This window comes from Hypanus sabinus, chromosome 28 (assembly GCF_030144855.1).
Source record: "Hypanus sabinus isolate sHypSab1 chromosome 28, sHypSab1.hap1, whole genome shotgun sequence".
In the NCBI taxonomy this organism is placed as follows: Eukaryota; Metazoa; Chordata; class Chondrichthyes; order Myliobatiformes; family Dasyatidae; genus Hypanus; species Hypanus sabinus.
Window position 1 is genome coordinate 29,352,748 of NC_082733.1, and position 20,971 is coordinate 29,373,718.

At 41.0% G+C, this 20,971-nt stretch overlaps 1 protein-coding gene across 7 annotated transcripts in view; it reads right to left on the reverse strand.

Moving 5' to 3' along the window:
* LOC132382540 (serine/threonine-protein kinase Nek8-like) overlaps positions 1-20,971 on the reverse strand; it is a 117,335-nt gene that overhangs the window by 13,311 nt on the left and 83,053 nt on the right. For 4 of the 7 annotated variants that reach the window (XM_059952845.1, XM_059952843.1, XM_059952841.1 and 1 more), the window contains 4 exons: positions 17,811-17,887; positions 15,218-15,359; positions 11,878-11,969; positions 7,328-7,441 (listed from right to left, as the gene is read on the reverse strand). In XM_059952845.1, coding sequence (XP_059808828.1) covers positions 7,328-7,441; positions 11,878-11,969; positions 15,218-15,359; positions 17,811-17,887 — 425 coding nt within the window. Of the gene's footprint in view, positions 1-4,088; positions 5,051-7,327; positions 7,442-11,877; positions 11,970-15,217; positions 15,360-17,810; positions 17,888-20,971 lie in introns of all 7 variants that reach the window. The other 3 variants (XR_009508383.1, XR_009508384.1, XM_059952844.1) reach the window with 3 other exon arrangements.

A 20,971-nucleotide genomic window follows, 5' to 3' on the forward strand; every position in this document is an offset into this window, starting at 1 on the left:
TGGCGATGAAGTCAAGCATATTATACAACTTCTTACCCACCTGTCCACATGTGTTGCCATCCTATTTAGTGCTATCATTTTTATGGAGCTATGGATTTGTACCCCAAGAGCACTTTGTACATCAATGCTCTTTAAAAGTCCTGCCAGTTACTATATACTTTCCTCTATTGGTTGACCTCCCTAAGTACAATGTCTCACACTTAGCTGGACTGAACTTCATCTGTGGATTTCTCCACTCATGTTTCCATCTGATCTGTGCCCTGCTGTATTTTTGAGAACTTTCCTTACAATCCATCTCTCCACCAATTTTTGTGCGGTTTTCAAACTTACTAATTGATCTGCCTACATTTAAAAAAAATTTAAATCATCTATTTGTATCACTGTAATAGCACTGAACCCTGCAGAGCATCACTGGCCACAGAGCTCCAGAGGAACACTACCCTCTCCCAACTATGCCAAGCCAAGTTTGAATCCAAATATTCCTTATCAGCCTACCGAGAGAGCTTGCTGAAATCTACCAGAAAACATCCACTGTTGTACTCTCCCCGATCACCTCTGCCACCTCCTCAAAAAAATTAAAGTTCACAAGACATGACCTCTGATGCACAAATCATGCTGACTATCCCCAATCTGACCATGCATTTCTGAAAGCCAATACAAAAAGTTAGACAGATCCGTTAAGTAACGGGTTGAAAAGGAGATGAATCATAGTTTGATGTGTATTTGATTAAATTAGCAGCTAATTAATAGGATGCCAGGTCCTCTATGAGGTTGGTGCCACAGAAATGCTGGTTGTGGGTTGAAGCGTGAAATTGGGAGTGGGATCATGTAGGGTGCACTAATGCCATGAGGCCTGGTTATGGGTAGCGTGTTAGCTGGAACAATCCCAGCACACACAGCAAGCTGAAGGGGCTGGGTTAACTGGACACCGTCATGACTGGGCTCTAAGAACGTCAATGGCAAGAGAACTCTCTCACTCCCAAAGGTAATGCCTCAGATTGCTGCTTTGTCTCACAGCATTTTCCACAACAAAAATAAAGAAAAGGAGATTGAAAAAGTCCCTTTCATTGTTGGCATATTATTCAAGTCTTTGTTTGGAGTCTTTTTTCATTCTAACTCCTGCCTCCTTTTTTCTCCCTAGACTCCTTTCTCTGATAGAAGACCGGGCAGCTGTAAATGAGAGCTGTCGCCTGAATTGTTCCCTGTTTCCCTGGGTTATTTTAACTCCTTTTGGTCTTTCTTCAGCATTGCTCAAGAGTGTCATCGGAATACAGCCAATCAGTAGTGATAGCTCTGTTCACTGACCCTTAACCAGGGCTCAGTGACCCTGACATCAAGCTCTGAATCAAAGCACACTGCAAACCCCTGTGAATCCAACATCTCCCCTCACTAATGATCTCATTTGTACACAAGGTTTTGTCTTTTCCACTCTTAAGAGCATTTATTTTAAACTCTACACTGCTTGCCATAATTAATTTGAAATGTTTTCACTAATTATTAATACACACTTAGATCTGTCCGTAAATATTTATGCAATGCTAATTTGGTGAGAAAATGTTAATCTCCAATTTTCTTCTGGCTTTCTTGGTGGCTGTTAAGATCTCATTAGCCAGTCACTGGGGCCTCATGATGCAATTACATGATTTCAACTTCACTGCCCTTTAAAACGTGTAATATAACTGACTAGACTGGTGCAAGACTCTGATTTAGTGAGTGAATGGATCCCTGGGAGGCACATCTCAGTATAATTGTAGCCAGCACAAACCCATCTCCTTAAACTATCATTTCTTAACATTTTTTACTGGGAGGTGAGTTGGGGAAGGTTCTCTTGTGCCTATAAACAATGGGTTTACGATTTCATTACACACAGCTCAGAGAAGGAATCCCCTCCGAGTGCTAGTAACGAGTTGGTAGGAAGGTTCAGGAGCACAGCGTACCAAGAATGCTGTGTGCAGCTAATTTAACTGTGGCAGGATTTTGGCAATATAATCCAATGCTACCACCATTTTCCACTTGTACTCATGTCACATTTGATTTCAGCACCCATTGCAGATCAAAAGGTTCTTTTAGAGAGGGTGACACCATAGGACATCCAGGATTATGGTACTGGAGCACAGGTTTGTGCCTGAAATATCCCAGATGTTAGACTTGTGACATTCCCCATTACATGACGGGGAGATACTGAGCAGGGAACCCAGGTGTTTCACATTACAGGGGAAGTAAATCATTTCCAGTTGGGTTTCCAGTTACACAGTGGCACCGTTAAGGCAAATCACTACAGTTCCACCACATTCCTCTGTGCACTGTTGGAGAGTATTTGGTATAAGAAGAGGCTGGAAAAATATTTGGATTGTTTTTTTCTGGAGAGTTAAGAGGCTGGAGGAAGACCTGGCAGAAGTACACTCAGTGACCACTTGATTAGGTACCTCGTCAGACATATTCTTCTGCACACTACTGTTGTAACATGTGGTTATTTAAATTACTGTTGTCTTCCTGTCATCATGAATCAGTCCGGCCATTCTCCTCTGCCCTCTCTCTCATTAACCAGATGTTTTCGCCCACAGAACTGCTGCTCACTAGATTTTTTTTGTTGTTTTTTGCACCATTCCCTGTAAGAACTAGAGCAGGGGTTCCCAACTTATTTATATCATTAACCAAAGGGTGCATGGACCCCAGTTTGGGAACCCCTGCACTAGAGGTTGTTGTGCATGAAAACCCTAGGAGATCGGCAGATACTCAAACCACCCTGTCTGGCACCAACAATCATTCTTCAGTTAAGGTCACTTAGATCACAATTCTGCCCCATTTTGATACTTGGTCTGAACAACAACTGAACTTCCTGACCATGTCTGCATGATTTTATGCACTGAATTGCTGCCATATGTTTGGCTAATTAGATATTTGCATTAATCGGCAGGTAGATAGGAGTACCTAATAAAGTAGCCACTTAGTTTATATAAAATTATGACAGGCGTTACAACCGGAGTCCTTCTTCTTCTGAGGGTGACAATCTCAAACTCTAAAAGGCACAAGTTTAAAGTGAGAGAAGGAAAGTTTGCAGGAGATTTGTGACAATGGTAGATGTTGCCAGGGGAAGTACATGCAATAGAAATGTTCAAGAGGCATTTAGACAGATATACCCTTTACAGGCAGGAAGGATATGTACCACATACTGGTAGAAGGGATTAGTTAGATTGGTATCACAGACAACAGAGAAAAGATGGATTGAAGGGCCTGTTCCTGTGTTGTACTGTTCTATGTTTTTAGGTGGCTGTTAAAGGAAGTGTGACTTTTTGATTGGAACTGTACCAAATGCGAACCGGTCACATTTCCCCTAGAACACCCAGTTTGGTTCTTTTGGGATCACTCACACTTCCAGCATAAGAATGTGGTTTCAAACTCTGTTCTTAAGCATGTAATTGGTCCTGATGAAGAGCCTCAGCCTAAAGCATCAGCTCTTTAATCCTCCACAGTGATGCTATCTGAGTTACTCCAGCACTTCATGTGTGTTAATTCTGTGGCTCAGAGAGGATGTGGCAAAGTTGGAACTGTTGTTATTTGGATAGGACATTGAGTAGAGCTGAAAGACACAAGGGATTCTGTAGATGCTGGAAATCTTGAGCAACACACACAAAATGCTGGAGGAACTCACCAGGTCACGAAACATCTAAGGAGGGAATCAGTCAGTTTCATGCTGAGGTCCTTCATCGAGACTGGAAAAGAGGGGGCAGAACCAGAATAAGAAGGTGGGGAGATGGTGGTGGTGGGGAGGGGGGGGGGGTAAGGAGAAGGAGGATGAGTACAAGTGGTTAAGTGATAGGTAGGACCAGGTGAGGGGAAAGTTAGGTGGGTGGGGAAAGAGGGATGATGTAAGAAGCTGGAAGAGGTAGTAGAAATCTAATACAAGAGGATAGTTGACTGTGGAATAAAGGGAAGGTGGTATGAAATCAGAAGTGATGGGCAGGTCATAAGGTGGGGGAGGATAAGAGAGATACTTTATTGATCCCAAAAGAAATTACAGTGTCACAGTAGCATTACAAATATACAATTATTAGAAGAGAAGTAAAAAAGAATAAAAAATAGGTTACCTCAAACAGTCTAACAGGAGGAGTCATCACGATAGAGCCTTATGGACGAAGGTAAAAATAACCTCGTATAGTGCTCTTTGGAGCAATGCAGTTGTCTTAGTCTTTTACTAAAAGTGTTCCTCTGTTCAGCCAAGGTGGCTTGCAGAGTGCGAGAAACATTGTCCAGAACTGCCAGGAATTTCCCTAGGCTCCTTTGTTCTATCACAACCTCCAGTGTGTTCAGTTTGACTTCTATAACAGAATCAGCCTTTCTAATCAGTTTATTGAGCCTGTTGGCATCACCTGTGTTGATGCCATTGCCCCAGCAGACCACTGCATAAAAGATTGTACTGGCGACAACAGACTGGTAGACCGTGTGAAGGAGAGGCCCAGATACTCCAAAGGACTTCAGTCTCCTCAGGAAGTATAGGTGACTCCGGCCCGTCTTTGACACAGCCTCTGTGTTGGTGCTCCACTGAAGTCCGTCATTTAGGAGCACTGCCCGGCGTTTGTAGGTCTTCACCATCAAAAGTAAAAGGGAGCAGTGCAGGCTTAGTCTTCCTAAAGTCCATCATCATCTCCTTTGACTTACTGATGATAAGCTGCAGAGGTGAGAGGGTAACCAGAATGGAGAGAGGAAATAAGACAGATGATGGAAAGGAAACAGGAGGGAGCGATTACTAGAAATGAGAGAAACCTATGCCCATGCCATCAGGTTATCAGATATAATATTTGCTGTCGCTTCTGCAACCTGAGTTTGGCCTCATCAGGACTGTAGTGGAGGCCATGGTCAGACAAGTCAGTATGGGAATGGGAAGTAAAACTGGGAAGCCACTGGGAGATCCTGCTTTCTACAGTGGACAGAGTGCAGCCCCCTAATCTGCTTCAGACTTCTCCGATGTAGATGAGGCCATATCGCGAGCACCAACTACAAGAGATGACCACGACAGACAGTTGGAAGAACTCAGCAGGCCAAGCAGCATCTGTGGAAGGCAAGAAATATTTAACATTTTGGGTGGAAGCCCTGCACGAGCCCTGTATGCTTGCATCAGCAGATACACTTCTGTCCTATGATGTCCCATGCCACAGAGGAAATAATAAGAGCTCATAACGAACCCTCTGTGGCAGGAATTCCCAACCCAGGGTTGCTTTATGCTCCATGGCATAAGAAAGGTAGGGATCTTTTGGTCAATGATCTTTAATGGAGTTACACGTCAGTTGTCGAATATCATTTACAGACTTTATTCAGGACCCTGAATTCATTGTCATTATTTAACCACTTTAACAAACAGATTCTCAATCTTTACAGACAACAACTGAGCATTTATTCAAGACAGTGCTGGCAAATAAATTATCCAGACACTAATCACAAGACACCTGAATTCCATACTTAGTATTTTTTAAGAAGTTATATTTGGACCATTAAATGTGCCTGAACAGCTTTGTGCAACATCCAGGCACCTGTGTGGAAATAGGAAAGCAGCTTTAATTATTGCTTTAGATGTGTAATCAAGAAGGCCACGCCTATTTTTTTCAAAGCTCCTTATTCTCATTAATTGTAAAGATTCTTGGTATTGGAAAGGCTTCAAATGAGCATTTCTTATTAGCTTGTAATTAGCATTTGCAATAGTAACTGAATCATGGTTGAGACGTTTGGCCAAATGTTTTGTCCTTTACTCACTGACTGAACATTTTTATTAAAGCAGCAGACAGTGGATATCTTAATTAATATCAGTTTGGGGCTATTTTTATGCAGTAAATTACTTTCATTTTTATTGATGTTGTCACATTGCACACTTTATGGTTCAGTGCCTTCATTTAATAACTTCCAATTCTGTCGGTATTATGCCAGAATTTTGCAATTTTAAAACTACATTGGAAGTGCTTAGAAGATGGGTTACTGACAGGGCCTAAGCTATTTCACTGACATGATGCGAAAAGATAATTTGAAGTAAATCAGAAAATTCAGCACATGGGATAGCTGGGAGCAAGAGCGAAGAAACAGCAGCCCAAAGAAATATCTAAAATATTTATAGTGAATTGTAAGCAATGTTTGAGTTTGAGCGAGGCAATCTATGTAGTATAGATGATCCATGGTTGAGTGTAAAAGGTACATTCATTACTTCCTACTGTTCATCTAGAGTGAATGGATATTTTATATATATTCTTACTTGCTTCTCCTGTGGGCACATAAATATTTTAAGCCTGCCTCTTACTTGTGCGTGTTTTACTGCCTCGAGAGTAGAAAGGCAATTTCCCAAATCATCTGTCTGTATTTCAGGGAACTTCAGTATTACAGCCCTCGGATCAACCGATCTGGAGTAGTGACCTACTATCTTTAAAAGAAACGCCAGTTTGAACTAATTGACAAACATTTACTCCTCAGTCTGAAGATTATTGATTCAAACCATAATCCTGCATTTGAGCACATGATCTAGGCCTTTCTTTCAGTGCAGCACAAGTCCCGTGTTATTAGAGTTCCATTGTTTTCTGTGGCCATTAAAGTCCAATTACCAAGTGCAATATCATCAAAAATAAATCAATTGGTGATTATTGTTGTAGTTCAATGGCTGTGCCAGTTTCTCAGCAAAACTCCTGTCACTACATATCAAAGTCATTCATTGCATGCAAAATACTTGGGACATGTGGCACAAGGCTTTGGGAGGGTAGGTAGTTGCTAAAAATCCAGTGGATCGCAACATACCATCCCACAACTTTTCTACACTAGTGTTCACACCTGATAAATTTACGGTTAATTGCATAGTCCCTTGTGGTTTCTAGTTGTATATGGTGAAAGACTAGGTTAATTTAGTTGAACAACAATGAACCAGTGTTGCTGTTCTCAGGAAATCTTAGGCTTCAGAGGAGAGATATTTGAATTCCCAGTTCTGTTTTTGGCAGAGAGTAAGAGAAAGAGATATCAGAAATACAATTCTAAAGGTTTGAACATGTCACTAAAGAAATGCCAACTCTCCAACTCTGGTATACACTAGTCCAACAATAATGAAAAACTTGAAATATACCATGAGCCAGCTTTATCCAATATCATTACAACTTAACTTAATGACAACAAAATATGTTTGATACAGGAGGCAGGTTGGTTGTATTATGTTCGAAGCAACCAGTTCAGCTTATGCGAAATACAATCTACAGCAAGTTTCAAGGGCAGTTGCAGTTCAGTTTTACCACATCTCCTGAGGATCTCTGCTTGGCTTCAATATTAATGGTGTCAACCCCTTTGTCAGAAGAAACAATCATACCAGTGCTAGTCGTTGCTGTTCCTCCAGGAGATACAAATTGGTGTGTTCTTCCTGAGACCGGATTCTCTCTTCGGTTGTCTGTTTTCTCTTCATTTCTCCAGGGAAAGTTCCACCCTATTGAATGGAAGCTGGGATTATTGCTCATCTACACATTCTAAATCTTGATAAAATTCTCAATCTACTTATTGAAGCTAATATGTTAAGATCTAAATTCATACCAAGTGACAAGCTGTGGCAGTGATGTAGAGGGGTGCAGTGCACCAGGCTTCCCTGATTAGCACAAAGTTGGTGGCAACGTAGGGAGAATGCAGAAAGCCTTCAGTGAGTCATACACTCAGTGGCTACTTTATTAGGTACCCCTGTACACCTCATTAATGCAAATATCTAATTAACTACTCATATGGCAGCAACACATGTAAAAGCATGCAGACATAGTCAAGAGGTTCTGTTGTTGTTCAGACCTAACATCAAAATGGGGGAAAAAAAAGTGATCTAAGTAACTTTGACTATAAAATGATAGTTGGTGCTAGACGGGGTGGCTTGAGTATCTCTTAAACTACTGGGATTTTCACTTCCGAGGGTTAAAAGAGAACAGTGCAAAAGACAAAATACATCCAGTGAGCGGTAATTCTGTGGGCAAAAACGCCTCGTTAATGAGAGGTCAGAGGAGAATGGTCAGAGTGGTTCAACCTAATAGGAATACAACAGTAACCCAAGTAACCATGTGTTGCAGAGAACACATCCCTGGACATGTAACACGCCGAACCTTGAACTGGATGGACTACAACAGCAAAAGATCAAAAACATACACTCAGTGGCCACTTTATTAGGTACAGGAGGTACAGCCAGCACTTGGGAAAACAACTAGTTCTTTAGCCTTCCTTGACAGGGGATTTGAGTCAACATATACTATTGCAACTGAATTCCTGGTGAGACTGCACTCAGATTATTATATACAGGAGCACTCCCCTACCTAAGGAAAGATATATAGTACATGCAGTAATGAGTGGGAGGACTCTTGGGATGGTGTGTTTGTCTTGTGAGGATAGGTTAAGCAGGTTCTGCCTGGAGTTTAGAAGAATAAGAGGGGAACTCAATGAAAAATGCAAAATTCTTATGGGATTTGAGAGAATGAATACAAGGCTAATGTTTCTGGTTGGAGAGTTGAGAATTAGGAGTCACTGTTCTAATCTAAAAAGAAAGTTTGCTATTCTGGTTTAAGATAGAGTCATAGAGCTATGTGGCACGGGTCCCATTGCCCCAGCTTGACCATGTAAGCTATGATGCCTACCCATGCTAAGCAACTTGCTTACATTAGGCCCATATTGCACCATAATTTTCCTATCTAAGTACCCATCCATGTTTCTTTTAAATACTGTAACTGTATCCTCCTCTCCCATCTTCTCAAAGATCCACCAACCCTCAGATCTCCTTTAAATATCTTCCCTCTCACGTGGAACCTGTACCCATGAGTTCTTGACTCCCATGTTCTCATGAAAAAAAAATTCTGATCACCTGCTCTATCTATTCCCTGATAATTTTATAAACTTCTATAAGATCATCCATCAGCCTTCTATGCTCCAATATGGCCATTAGACTGGCATAAAAACATGACCATTAAGCTGCTGCCATCCACAGAATACAACCACACTCACCTCATTAATAAGCAAGTGCTTTGAGAGGCTGGTCAAGGACCACGTCTGCAGTGTGCTACCACCCACACTGGACCCCCAACAATTCGCCTACTGACACAACCGATCGACACAATAGCCATTGCTCTACACACCATCTTTAAACATCTGGAGAAGAGGGATGCTTATGTGAGAATGCTGTTCTTGGACTACAGTTCAGCATTCAACACCATAATTCCCTCCAGGCTTGACAAGAAGCTCAGAGACCTCGGCTTTAACCTTGCCTGGATCCTGGACTTCCTGTCAGATTGCCGGAAGGTGGTAAGAGTGGGATCCCTCACCTTTGGCGCTCTGATCTCAACACAGGTGCCCCTCAGGGCTGTGTCCTAAGCCCCCTCTTTTACTCTCTGTATAATCATGACTGTGTTGCCACCCACAGCTCCAATCTGCTAATTAAATTTGCTGATGACACTACACTGATTGGCCAAATCTCAAATGATAACAAGGCAGCCTATAGAGAGGAAGTCATCAACCTGGCACAGTCATGTCAAGAAAACAACCTCTCCCACAATGTCACAAAAAGAAAGGAGCTGGTTGTGGATTACAGGAGAAATGGAGACAGGCTAACCCCTATAGACATCAATGGATCTGGGGTTGAGAGGGTGAACAGCTTTAAGTTCCTCCGCATACACATTACCCGAGGATCTCATGTGGTCTGTACATACTGACTGTGTGGTGGAAAAGGCACAACAGCAGCTCTTTCACCTTAGACAGTTGAAGAAGTTTGATTTGGACCCCCAAATCCTAAGAACTTCCTTCAGGGGCACAATTGAGAGCATCACTGGCTGCATCACTGCCTGGTATGAGAACAGTATTTCCCTCAATCGCAGGACTCTGCAGAACTGGTGCAGACAGCCCAGCACATCTGTAGATGTGAACTTCCTACTATTCAGGACATTTACAAAGACAGGTGTGTAAAAAGGGCCCAAAGGGTCATTGGGGACCCAAGTCATCCCAACCAGAAACTGTTCCAGCTGCTACTGTCCAGGAAATGGTACCGCAGCATAAAAGCCAGGACCAACAGGCTCCGGGACAGCTTCTTCCACCAGGCCGTCAGACTGATTAGTTCATGCTGATACAATTGTATTTCTATGTTATATTGACTGTCCTGTTGTACATACTATTTATTATAAATTACTATAAATTGCACATTGTCCATTTAGATGGAGACGTAAAGATTTTTACTCCTCATGTATATGAAGGACGTAAGTAATAAAGTCAATTCAATTCAATTCACTTGGGCACGGCTTCATGTAATTCTAGTCTTATAACTTCATGCCTGGCTCAGTGTACTTGAAGAAGTGGTGTAGCATTCTAATTAGGCTAACAAAGTCATTAAATTACTGAATTAGTACCCAGAGGCCTGGATTATTGTTCCAGAGGTGTAAGTTTAAATCTCACCATTGTAACTGCTGAATTTAAATATTATTAATTAAGTACACTTCAAAGAAATTTTTGAAAGATTAACACTAACGTTACCATGAAATTACTGGATTATCATAAAAGAAACACTGGCTCACTAACTTCCTTTGGAGATGGAAATCCATAATCGAGGTGCCCTATAGGTACCTCCAGACCCACTGTCACAAAACAAAACTCTCAGTGGAATTTTATTATGATTGCCAAGTGAACTTGTTAAGGCAAATTATGATTCGACAATTGGCCTTTCCAGCGATGTCCATATCCCATGAATGAATATCAAAAAGCTTGAAAGAAGAAGAACTCTTCCAATACTTCCTCAGTGTCACTATCATCTTCCATGGGATACCAGTGCAAGAGGACACCACAAAGTGCTTTACAGCCAAACCATAGCTACTACTCTAATAATGCAGGATTAGCAGTTGCCATTTTACTCTCAGCAACCTCTTTCATGCAGCAATCTTACACAGATAACTTTTGTCTAATTTGCAGGATAAAAAAATGACAGAAGAGTGAAGGAATTTCTGCCCTTTGAGGTATGCCGTGGGGTCTTACACGTACACAGATAAACTTTGTCTCAGTTTAGTCTCTCTTTGAAAGCTCCCTTGATCGTGGCGCTTGCTAACTGAGGCTCCGTCACTGATGCCTACAACTTGAAAACAAGTACAAAGTATTTTTTTACATTTTCAATAAGGGGTAATGCTGGAGAGAAGACTAAAGGAAGTAGTTCCACTTTCTCACTTGATAATGGCTTGAAACATGACCGCCACAGTCAGCCCTGGTTTTGGAGAGATCTCCACTTTGTAAATGGGCCCATCCATTTTGTTGGGATCTGGCAATTCTTCCGAGGTTTTATGAAGGTTGGCAAACAGGTTTAAGTTGCATTACCAGCACCTTCTGAACTGAGTGTGGATCAGGATATCTAAATCTTGTATATTTATATTTGTGTCAAATTCTACGAAAAAGCTCTGTGCTCTTAAGGAACTGCACTATATTTAAGGCAATTATCCAATGAAAAATTTTGCAAAAAATGTTAATGTTAAATCTATCTGTCAACTCAAAGAGCTGGCAAAAAATTATCTGATTGCATGAAAAAGTCACTAATTAATTACCCATGCAATGCAGTTTTTTTTACCTGGGATGGTTTGAACGAGGGCAAATATTGAAGTTTGCAGATGTCTGCACTATTTTTTTATGTAGAAAGGAAACTACTATTCAAATAACCATCAGAGAATTCTTAAAAATAACATCCTTTTATTAAAAGGGAATTAAAATGCACTTTATCAAATTTAAATTCTATTAAGAGTTAATGTTGTGCAAATTTGTCAATTAAATCACTATTAAGTAGTGATTGTGCACAATGCATTAAGAAAGGAGCTCCTTTTTTAAGCTAATTAAACTGCACCATTATCTACATGATGAGACAGGAAGCAAGCAAACCTTGTTCTTTGAGAGAGGTGATGTGATATGAGCTGGATGATGGTAGTACTTGAAACTCTTCAGAGCTGAAGTTTCAGAGTTCAGCCAGACAGCTAAGTAAAGAAAATGAATGTCAGCTAAAGCGTGGTCCAGGAGATCCAAATCACGTTTTCAAAAGTTTAGGCAGAATATCTAGGGAAAAAACCATCCACAGGCATCACATTTGAAAACTAATGATATATATTAGTTTGTCCTTCCTGAATCATGGCTTCCACTTCATCACTGTGAACTACATTTATTTTCCACACTTCTTCCCTCACCCCATCTCCTGTGAACAGAGCAAGGATACAGTACTTCTGATCCCCATCGTCCTCTCCAGCAGCCTCACCTTCTGTAATTTCTGATAGCTCCAAAAAGATTCCCCAACAATACATATACTCCCCTTCACTTTCTGCACTTGGATCTCCCTCTTAGGCTACATCCACACTACCGGATAAATCTGTAAATCCGTAACCGAAGCTTTTTCTCTTCGTTTTTACCCTCTGTCCACACTAAAACTGTGTTTTTGTCCCCCGAAACCGGAGCTTTTCAGAAACGCTGTCCAGTGTGTGTAATTTTGAAAATCCCACTTGGGCAGATCAGTGTGGATGGGGTAACCAGAGAAATCTGAAAACACTGTCAGACGGCAGCGAGCCATTTCATTGTTTTCCTGAACGCAATCCCCCCACACAATCTAACAATTTCAGAACAGATGACAACGAGACTGAAGCCAGAAGAGTTAGAAATGTACTCACCAAATACTTTGACCCATAACTTACTGAATAAATAAGTATACTCACTTTGCCCTGTTTGCTGTCCTTGCTCATATGAAGGTAGTTTACCTATTTATGCAAGTACTTCTCTGACAATAGATATGTAACAGCCTAATGTAACATTGTATGGAAATACAAGATAATACAGATGCAGACATGTTTTACACATTTAACAAGGTGCTTTATTAATGCAACAGAGTTAGTCTGTTTTTCAATGTTCATCATCAGCCGGTTCATACTGTCCATGAATTCCCTGTCAGTTACCTCCATACGCTCCAGTATATGTTTTTTTTACTTTTAAGTCCTCCTGCACGAGAGCCAATAGCTGCTCGTCATTTAAGTTTTTCTAGTCTGTAACTGCACAAATACACACCGTCTTTCACCAAACATGTCACTTGTTTTCGGGAGATGTGTCCTGTGCATGCGCAGTAGGAGGGGATACGCTGAAATATCCGTTTCAATGTGGACAGAGTTATTTTTAAAAACGCCTAGCGTAGACACCTATCGTTTTTATGTGAAACCGGCTTTTTCAAAATTATCTGGTCTAGTGTAGCCTTAGTGACTATCTGGTCAACTCTTTTGCACCCCCCCCACCCCCCAAACCACTAATGGCACTTTCCCATGCTGGTCTCTAACACAGAATTAAGGTAACTTTCACTTATTTGGAGTTTTATTTTTTTATTTAGACACAGTGCGGTAACAGGTCCTTCCAACCCAATGAGCCTGTGCTGCCCAATACAACCATGTGGCCAATTAACCTACTGACCTGTACATCTTTGAAATGTGGGAGGAAACCCACACCGTCACAAAGAGAATATACAAAATCCTTAAAGATGACAGCAGGAATTGAACCCAGATCACTGGTGTAATAGCATTAAGCTAACCGCTATGCTGGCCAATATTTAAAAAATCTAGTGGCAATTTAGGGGCAAGATATTAAGTTCTGCAAACACATTACTTGTACCGGTGGTGGGCAGATTCAAAGGTATCTTTCAAAAGTGGAGCAAACGTAGTTACTTTTTTTTAGTGTTGCCAGGAAGAACATTTATTGTTTTATTGCAAAGTCATTAATTGCCCTGGATGGTGATCTGTATTCCCAAACAACTGCAATCTTTCTGTCTAAGGTGCTCTCAGATAGTTGACAAAGGTAGAGCAGTAGATGTAGTGTATATGGATTTCAGCAAGGCATTTGGTAAGGTACCCCATGCAAGGTTTATTGAAAAAGTAAGGAGGCAAGGGATCCAAGAGAACCTTGCTTTGTGGATCCAGAATTGGCTTGCCCACAGAAGACAAAGAGTGGTTGTAGATGGGTCATATTCAGCATGGCGAATAGTGATCAATGGTCTTTTGCAGGGATCTGTTCTGGGACCCCTTGTCTTCATGATTTGACGGGGAAACTTCTTTGTTCAGGGTGGTGAGAGAGGGAACGAGCCATGGCAGTGTAGCGGTCAGTGTGACGCTGTTAACAGCTCGCGGTGTTCCAGAGTTCGGAGTTCAATTCCAGCGCTGTTCTGTATAGAGTCTCTATCGGTCCTCCCCCGTGGAATACGTGAGTTCTCCCCGGACGCCGAGGTCTCCTCTCACAGTCTAAAGAAGCACCAGCTAGGTTAATTGGTTATTGTGAATTGTCCCGGGGTTGTGACGTTGCAGGGGCAGCATGGCTCGAAGGGCCAGAAGGGCCTACCCTAAGTGGTATCGCCAAATAAATTTTTTTAAAAAATTAAACATTTTACCTTTAACCCTTAACCCATTACCCCTAGTTGTAGTCCTACCCAACCTCAGTGGAAAAAGCCTGCTTGCATTAACCCTATCTCTACCTCATAATTTTATATACCTCTTTCTCATTCTCCTACACTCTAGGAAATAAAGTCCTAATCTATGCAACCTTTCCCTACAGCTCAAGAAATCAAGTCCTGGCAACATTCTTCTAAATTTTCTCTCCACACTTTTAATCTAATTGATATCTTTCCTGTAGGTAGGTGACAATACTCCAAATTATGCCTCACCAACATCTTATACAACTTCTGCATAACATCTCAAGCAGATTTCTTTTCTCAATGTAAGTAAGTACATTCATTAGCTGCATTTAATAGAGCTCAAGGCATAAACTGTTCAACAGGAATTTTCTTTCCTTGGTGAGCTGTTTTGCCGCTGCTGAGAACTGAAATACTCAGCTGCAAAGGTAATTTACATCAGCTGATATATTTTTCCTTGTTCTAAGTGAATAACCATACACAGGCAATTGAAGGAGAATAAGATTAAGATCAGATAAAGTATTTCTGAGCAATGATTGTCTGAGGTTCCAGTAGGATGGTCCCAAAAGGAACTCTCTGCCCTTATTCGTGGACACTCACTGACTGCAGCAATCAGGTTTGAAGTTGTCAGTGAGTTAAACATAATCCAGACAAAATCATTGTGAAAATTTATATTATTTTTTGATGCCATGGTTCATCTTGTTTGGGGCTGATAGTTAAGGGTCTCTCATTCAGTGTGTGTTTTTGTTCACTCAAATGCTGCGTCGTTAACCACAATGTTCATTGCCATCTTACCCCTACTCTTCCCTCGCCCTCTGCTGATCCGTAGCCTGTTAAATGATTTCTGATTTCCAGGCCCTGGAGTGTTCAGCATTCCTGATTTCCGGGGAGAAGCAGAGATGTTCCTATCACAAGCCGTAACTGGTTTGGAGCAGATCTACACACAGAAAGAGAGACAACATGTTTAAGGTGGAAAGGTCCTATCAAGTCACTGCTGAAGTAGCACAGCTCCATCAAACGCAACAAGATTCAATAGAATAAAGCTAATTAATTCACTCTTCATCAACAAATTCTGCAATAAAATTCATTTAATGTTTGCTTTCTAAAAAGTTATAACTTCCAAGTTTTTCTAAAATTTAAACTCAAGTCAACTTCTGTGCTATACCTACCAGCAAGTGAAAGGAATAAATAGAGTGAATAGGAAAGGATGTTCTCGATATTGGGAACATCTATGGGCAGAGGTCACAGCCTCAGAGTACAAGGACGTCCCTTTAAAGCAGAGTAGAACAGAGAAATGGGGGAATTCCTTTATCTACAGACTGGCGTATCTGTGCAATTTATTGCCATGGATAGTTATTAGATATACTTAACGTAGAGGTTGATAGGCTGTTGATTAGCGATGGTGTCAAAGATTATGGGGAGAAGGTAGGAAAATGGAGTTGAAGGGGAAGTTAGTCAGCTATGATTGAATACTCAACAGGCTGAATGGCCTAATTCTGCAACAACAGTACTGCGCAAAGTCTGAGATACAAACACACATATATATGATAAACCTGATTCTGATAGGAGTCTCTATTAGGGACTGAGATAGGAAGGGCAGGGAGAGGGGAATCATGGTTAAGAAAAGGGGAAAGGAGAGGGGAGGGAATGGGAAGCACCAGCGAGATAGTTTGTAATAATCAATAAACTGGAGTTTATTATTGGAGTCAAGTGACCTTGCTTGGTTTCTCAGGACCGGGTGTGTCTGCTACCCTGCGCTAACCCCTGCCTCTGGCTCTCCTTCCCTACCACCCGTCCCATACCCCTCCCTCGACATTCCCAATATGCTTTGCTTCTGCCAGATTTACAAGCTCCCTCTCTGGTCCACATTGACAAATACAGTACTGTGCAGGACTTACAGTGGGCACCCTAGCTAAATATATGTGACTAAGACTCTTGCACAGTACTGTATATCTTATGATATTAGTGTTTTAATGAGTTTGGGTGGTGTTGCTGTGGTATTACTCATTTTTAACTGCAAGACAGAAAAGTTTATGGCAATTGTAGGAGCCATGTATCTATTTTCTGTCTGTCTGTGTTGTACTTTATGTTACCTGTTTATTTTGGGTTCGGGTAATTTGTCATGTAGTTTGGGGCGTTGTAAAAACAATGAGTACATTACCTATTCATGCTTTCTCCTTGTTAGTTAGATTAGCTTTTAGTTTAGTTAGAGACAGCAGGGGAATTGATATCTTTGTTGACTATTATATCACTAATTTGGTTACGCTACCTTCGTTTATTTCATTATTGTGATGCTAGTTATACAAGTACCTGGGGAGTGCATCTAGATGACAGACTTGCGTGGAGCACCAGCACAGAAGCTGTGTACAAGAAGGGTACTTTGGAGTACGCAGGCCTCTCCTTCATATGTTCTACCAGTCTGTTGTTGCCAGTACAAACTTCTACGCAGCGGGGTGCTGGGGCAATGACATTAACACAGATGATGCCAACAGGCTCAATGAACTGATTAGAAAGGCTGATTCTGTTATGGGAGCCAAACTGGACATACTGAAGGCTGTGGTAGAACAAAGGACCCTATGGAATGTCCTGCCAATTCTGGACAATGTTTCTCACCCTCTGCATGCCATCTTGCCTGAACAGAGGAGCACTTTTAGCAATAGACTAAGACAACTGCACTGTTCCAAAGAGCACTAAATGAGGTAATTCTTGCCCATGGTTATTATGCTCGATAATGAGTCAACCTATGGCCGGGGAAGTGATGACCCCTCCTGTTAGACTGTTTGTGGTAACATGCTTTTTATTCTTTCTACTTTTCTTCTAATATTTATATCTGTGCATTTGTAATGTTACTGTGACACTGTAATTTCCTTTGGGATCAACAAATTATCTATCTATCTATCTAGTTTTGTTAGTTTTTTATTGCAATATAAGATCACTCGTCTGGCCTACTCCCAACAATGGCCGCCGCTCTGCTTATCCCTTCTGTACTTTTATTTAGTTCGTCGAGCTCAGTTGCCACTGCTGATGGGCCCCACACAATGGACTAACGCCTGCAAAGCTCTTGTTTTAAATAACTGCCTCTGACCCGCGAGAAGCATTCCTTTTTCAAGCTCGATTGCCGCCATTGATAGCCATGCCGCACAATGGACGTGTTGCTCAGGGTCTTGGGCTATATATGTGTTTTATTCAATGACTGTTTTTCTTTGCTTGCTATTTTGAATGTGTTGTGTATTTTTGCACCTTGGCCCCAGAGGAACTCTGTTTCATTCGGCTGTATCCATGTATGGTTGACTGACAATTAAACTTTGATTTGATTTTTTTTAACTGGAAATGTCCAAGATTTTCAAGACTTTGACATTCAGAAACAACCCGGATTCCAACTACATACCCGAGCCGTGTTTGCACCCATATCCGTCTCAGTCTGGTAATGTCTCCTTTGACTTGTGGACACAGCAAAGTCTTGCACTGAGAGTAAATAATTGAAACACAGACATGTTTTAACAAGTTCTTCCATATGTTTTTCAGCAGCTTGAAAATTAGACTCATTTGACAACTACAGGTTATAGCAATAATGAATAATGTGTAACAGGAACCAGCTTCTTTCTACTTTCTGTTCAAAGGAGAAGCAATCAGTTCTCAGCCAGAGAGCTGGAACACATTATGCACAAACACCTTAAGCCTTCAGGTAGACAGCAGACTGCATCTGTATTGCAAGCTTGTAAAGTCAGTTGCTCTGGCCTAGCTGCATCTATGTTTTAGTGAGTATATTAGATTCTGCTCACACATCCTCAACAGTAACACAAATTCTGGTGGTATTAGTTAGTAAAGGTCATGTTAATGTGGTGTAATATGGAGGACATTCTCACTAGCTGCATCACTGTCTGGTATGGGGGGGGGGGGCACTGCTCAGGATCAAAAAAAAGCTGCAGAAAATTGCAACCTCAGCCAGCTCCATCATGGGCGCTCGCCTCCCCAGCATCCAGGACTTCTTCAAGAAGTGATGCCTCAAAAAGGTGGCATCCATCATTAAGGACCCCCATCACCCACAACATGCTCTCATCTTATTACTACCATCAGGGAGGGGTACAGGAGCCTGAAGACACACACTCAATATTTTAGGAACAAGCTTCTTCTCCTCTGCCAATAGATTGGACAATGAACCAACCCATGAACACTATCTCATTATATTTGCACTACGTATTTAATTTAAATTTTAATATATATTTCTTACTGTAATTCATAGTTTTTGTTGTATTGCACTGAAATTGCCACAAAACAACAAATTTCATGACATATATCGGTGATATTAAACCTGATACTGATTCAGTAAAACAACATTCTAACAACTCTTCCAGCAGTGTAAAATGAAATACTTGTAAACAGAATGCAGTGTAAACAGAAATACTTGTTTGCTCTAAAGCACAATGACATTCACATCTACTTATCATCAAAAATAATGGTCTATATTGTCACTTCTAATTGTAGGTTAAAATATTATAATTATTTATACAGTATAAGTCAATTTCATTTCTAAGAGAAATGGTTAAAATCAGGACCATCTTTCACAATCAGAACCAACAAAATACCGTTTACAATTTTAGTCATATTTTTCACTTAATATTAAGAAAGAGAAAGCAAAGAAGATTTTTACTGTGGAGTACTGCATTGTCTATTGCTCCTTTACTTCTGCAAGTGGAGGAAATCTTCAGACAATGTTTACGATACCCTTGCCACGATAGGGTCTGAAGTAAGCCCGCCTCTCTCATCCCATGATGTAACACAACACGCACTCATAATCAAATCTGCAGTAATCTCTTTCCTGTCATGTGATTGACAACAAATTCTGTATATTGTAAGGTCACAATAGGTTCCACTGAGGTTAAATTTGAAGAGCTGGACTTTTATTAAACACAAAGGTCCTTATTTGTCTTTTGCCCCGTAGAGCTCTATTCCCATGAGGGTAGTCAGAAATATCAATAATCCCAGAAATGTTCACAATACCCATCTGTGATACAGAATATTTTTAAGACCCACTCGTGGGCCTGGGTGAAGTTCAAAGCATGAGAAGCAATACTCCATCTTCACCAAGTAATGATTCATGTGGACTCAGAAGTCACAGATTTTGCATTTACAGTACTATTTTCCATGGCATTTTGTCAAAGTTGCTACTCTCTAAAGTGGGAGATGTCATTTCTGGAGCAAAAGAATATTTTTCTCAACCACTACTAACATCACATGCTCACGAGTCAAGCACAGTAAGTGGTTAATGCAAAATATATTATCTACAGCACAATGGCATAGACCTCGCGCCAGTAAAGCATTTCCCACCATAGCCAGTGTGACATTTCTACTTCGCATATCAGATATCCTCCTGGATTCTCTGAGGGGCCCTACTGCCTTTAAGGTTCAGTCAGATTCCTATCCTATGGGGAGGTCAGGTATATTGCGATTTGAGAATTCTGTATTGTCATTTTTGTCTATTTGTTCACACATCAGCATATTTATAGTGCTATTTGCATAAAGAACATATAATGACAGCCTTTAAGGATCTGCAGATTTGTCAATATTTTCAGGAAAGCCAGTCATGTATATTGAGCACAAATTACCGATGGCTAGGAGCAATTTTGGAAAAGCTAGTTCAGAAACTGCTCAAGCTGGGTCCTCCCTTTGCTGCGGTCACGACAGATGGACTGATGCTATCTTTTTGTTTGCCCAGTCATGGGCCAGGATTCTTATCCCTTCAATTACTTGGTCTCTCAGGAAAAATTAAAGGGGGAGGGAAAGAGCTTAGTTTCCTTCTGCCTCTCTTCTGTCAACTTCAAACCCACCAGAGTGACGGGGACCTCCCACAGTCTGATGGACAGTTAATTCTAAAAAAATTCTAGATTCACATCCAGCACAGAGAGAAAAAAAGTTTTCCCCCTGCAATAGATGAACTCTTTATTAGTTTTCAAAAGTTGAAAATCATTTTAAACTGAAACATTCCTCTGCCACCTGATCAGTTGTGAAGTTTCTGATTTTATTGCAAAAGGTATTTCGTTGGTTCTGTTTACAAAAGATGCTCATAAATGGAACCTTCTCATTTCGATAATTTCCCTTACACGTGAAATGAACTTACACAGTATAAATAATTATTTATCAGACCAGAATCTAGTGGCAAAAGGCTAGTTACTGACAACTTGTCTCTAGATCAGGGGGTGTCCACGGACACTTTGCTTAATGGTATTGGTCCATAGCATAGAAAAGGCTGGGAAGCCTTTCTCTAGATGCAAGATGGTAACTACAGACGACTTGCCTCTCGATCAGGGATTCCCAGCCTGAGGTCCATGGGCACCTTGTTTAATGTCCATGGTTTAAAAAAGGTTGGGAATCGCAGCACAAGATGCAAAAGGATAATTACCGACAAACTGCCTCTAGCATGCCTTGAAATACACCATTTATCATAAAACATAGTGCAGTACAGTACAGTTACAGGCCCATAATTTCGTGTTGAACCAACTAAATAGGTACACAAATGGCCAACTAAACTAATCCCTTCAGCCCACACAA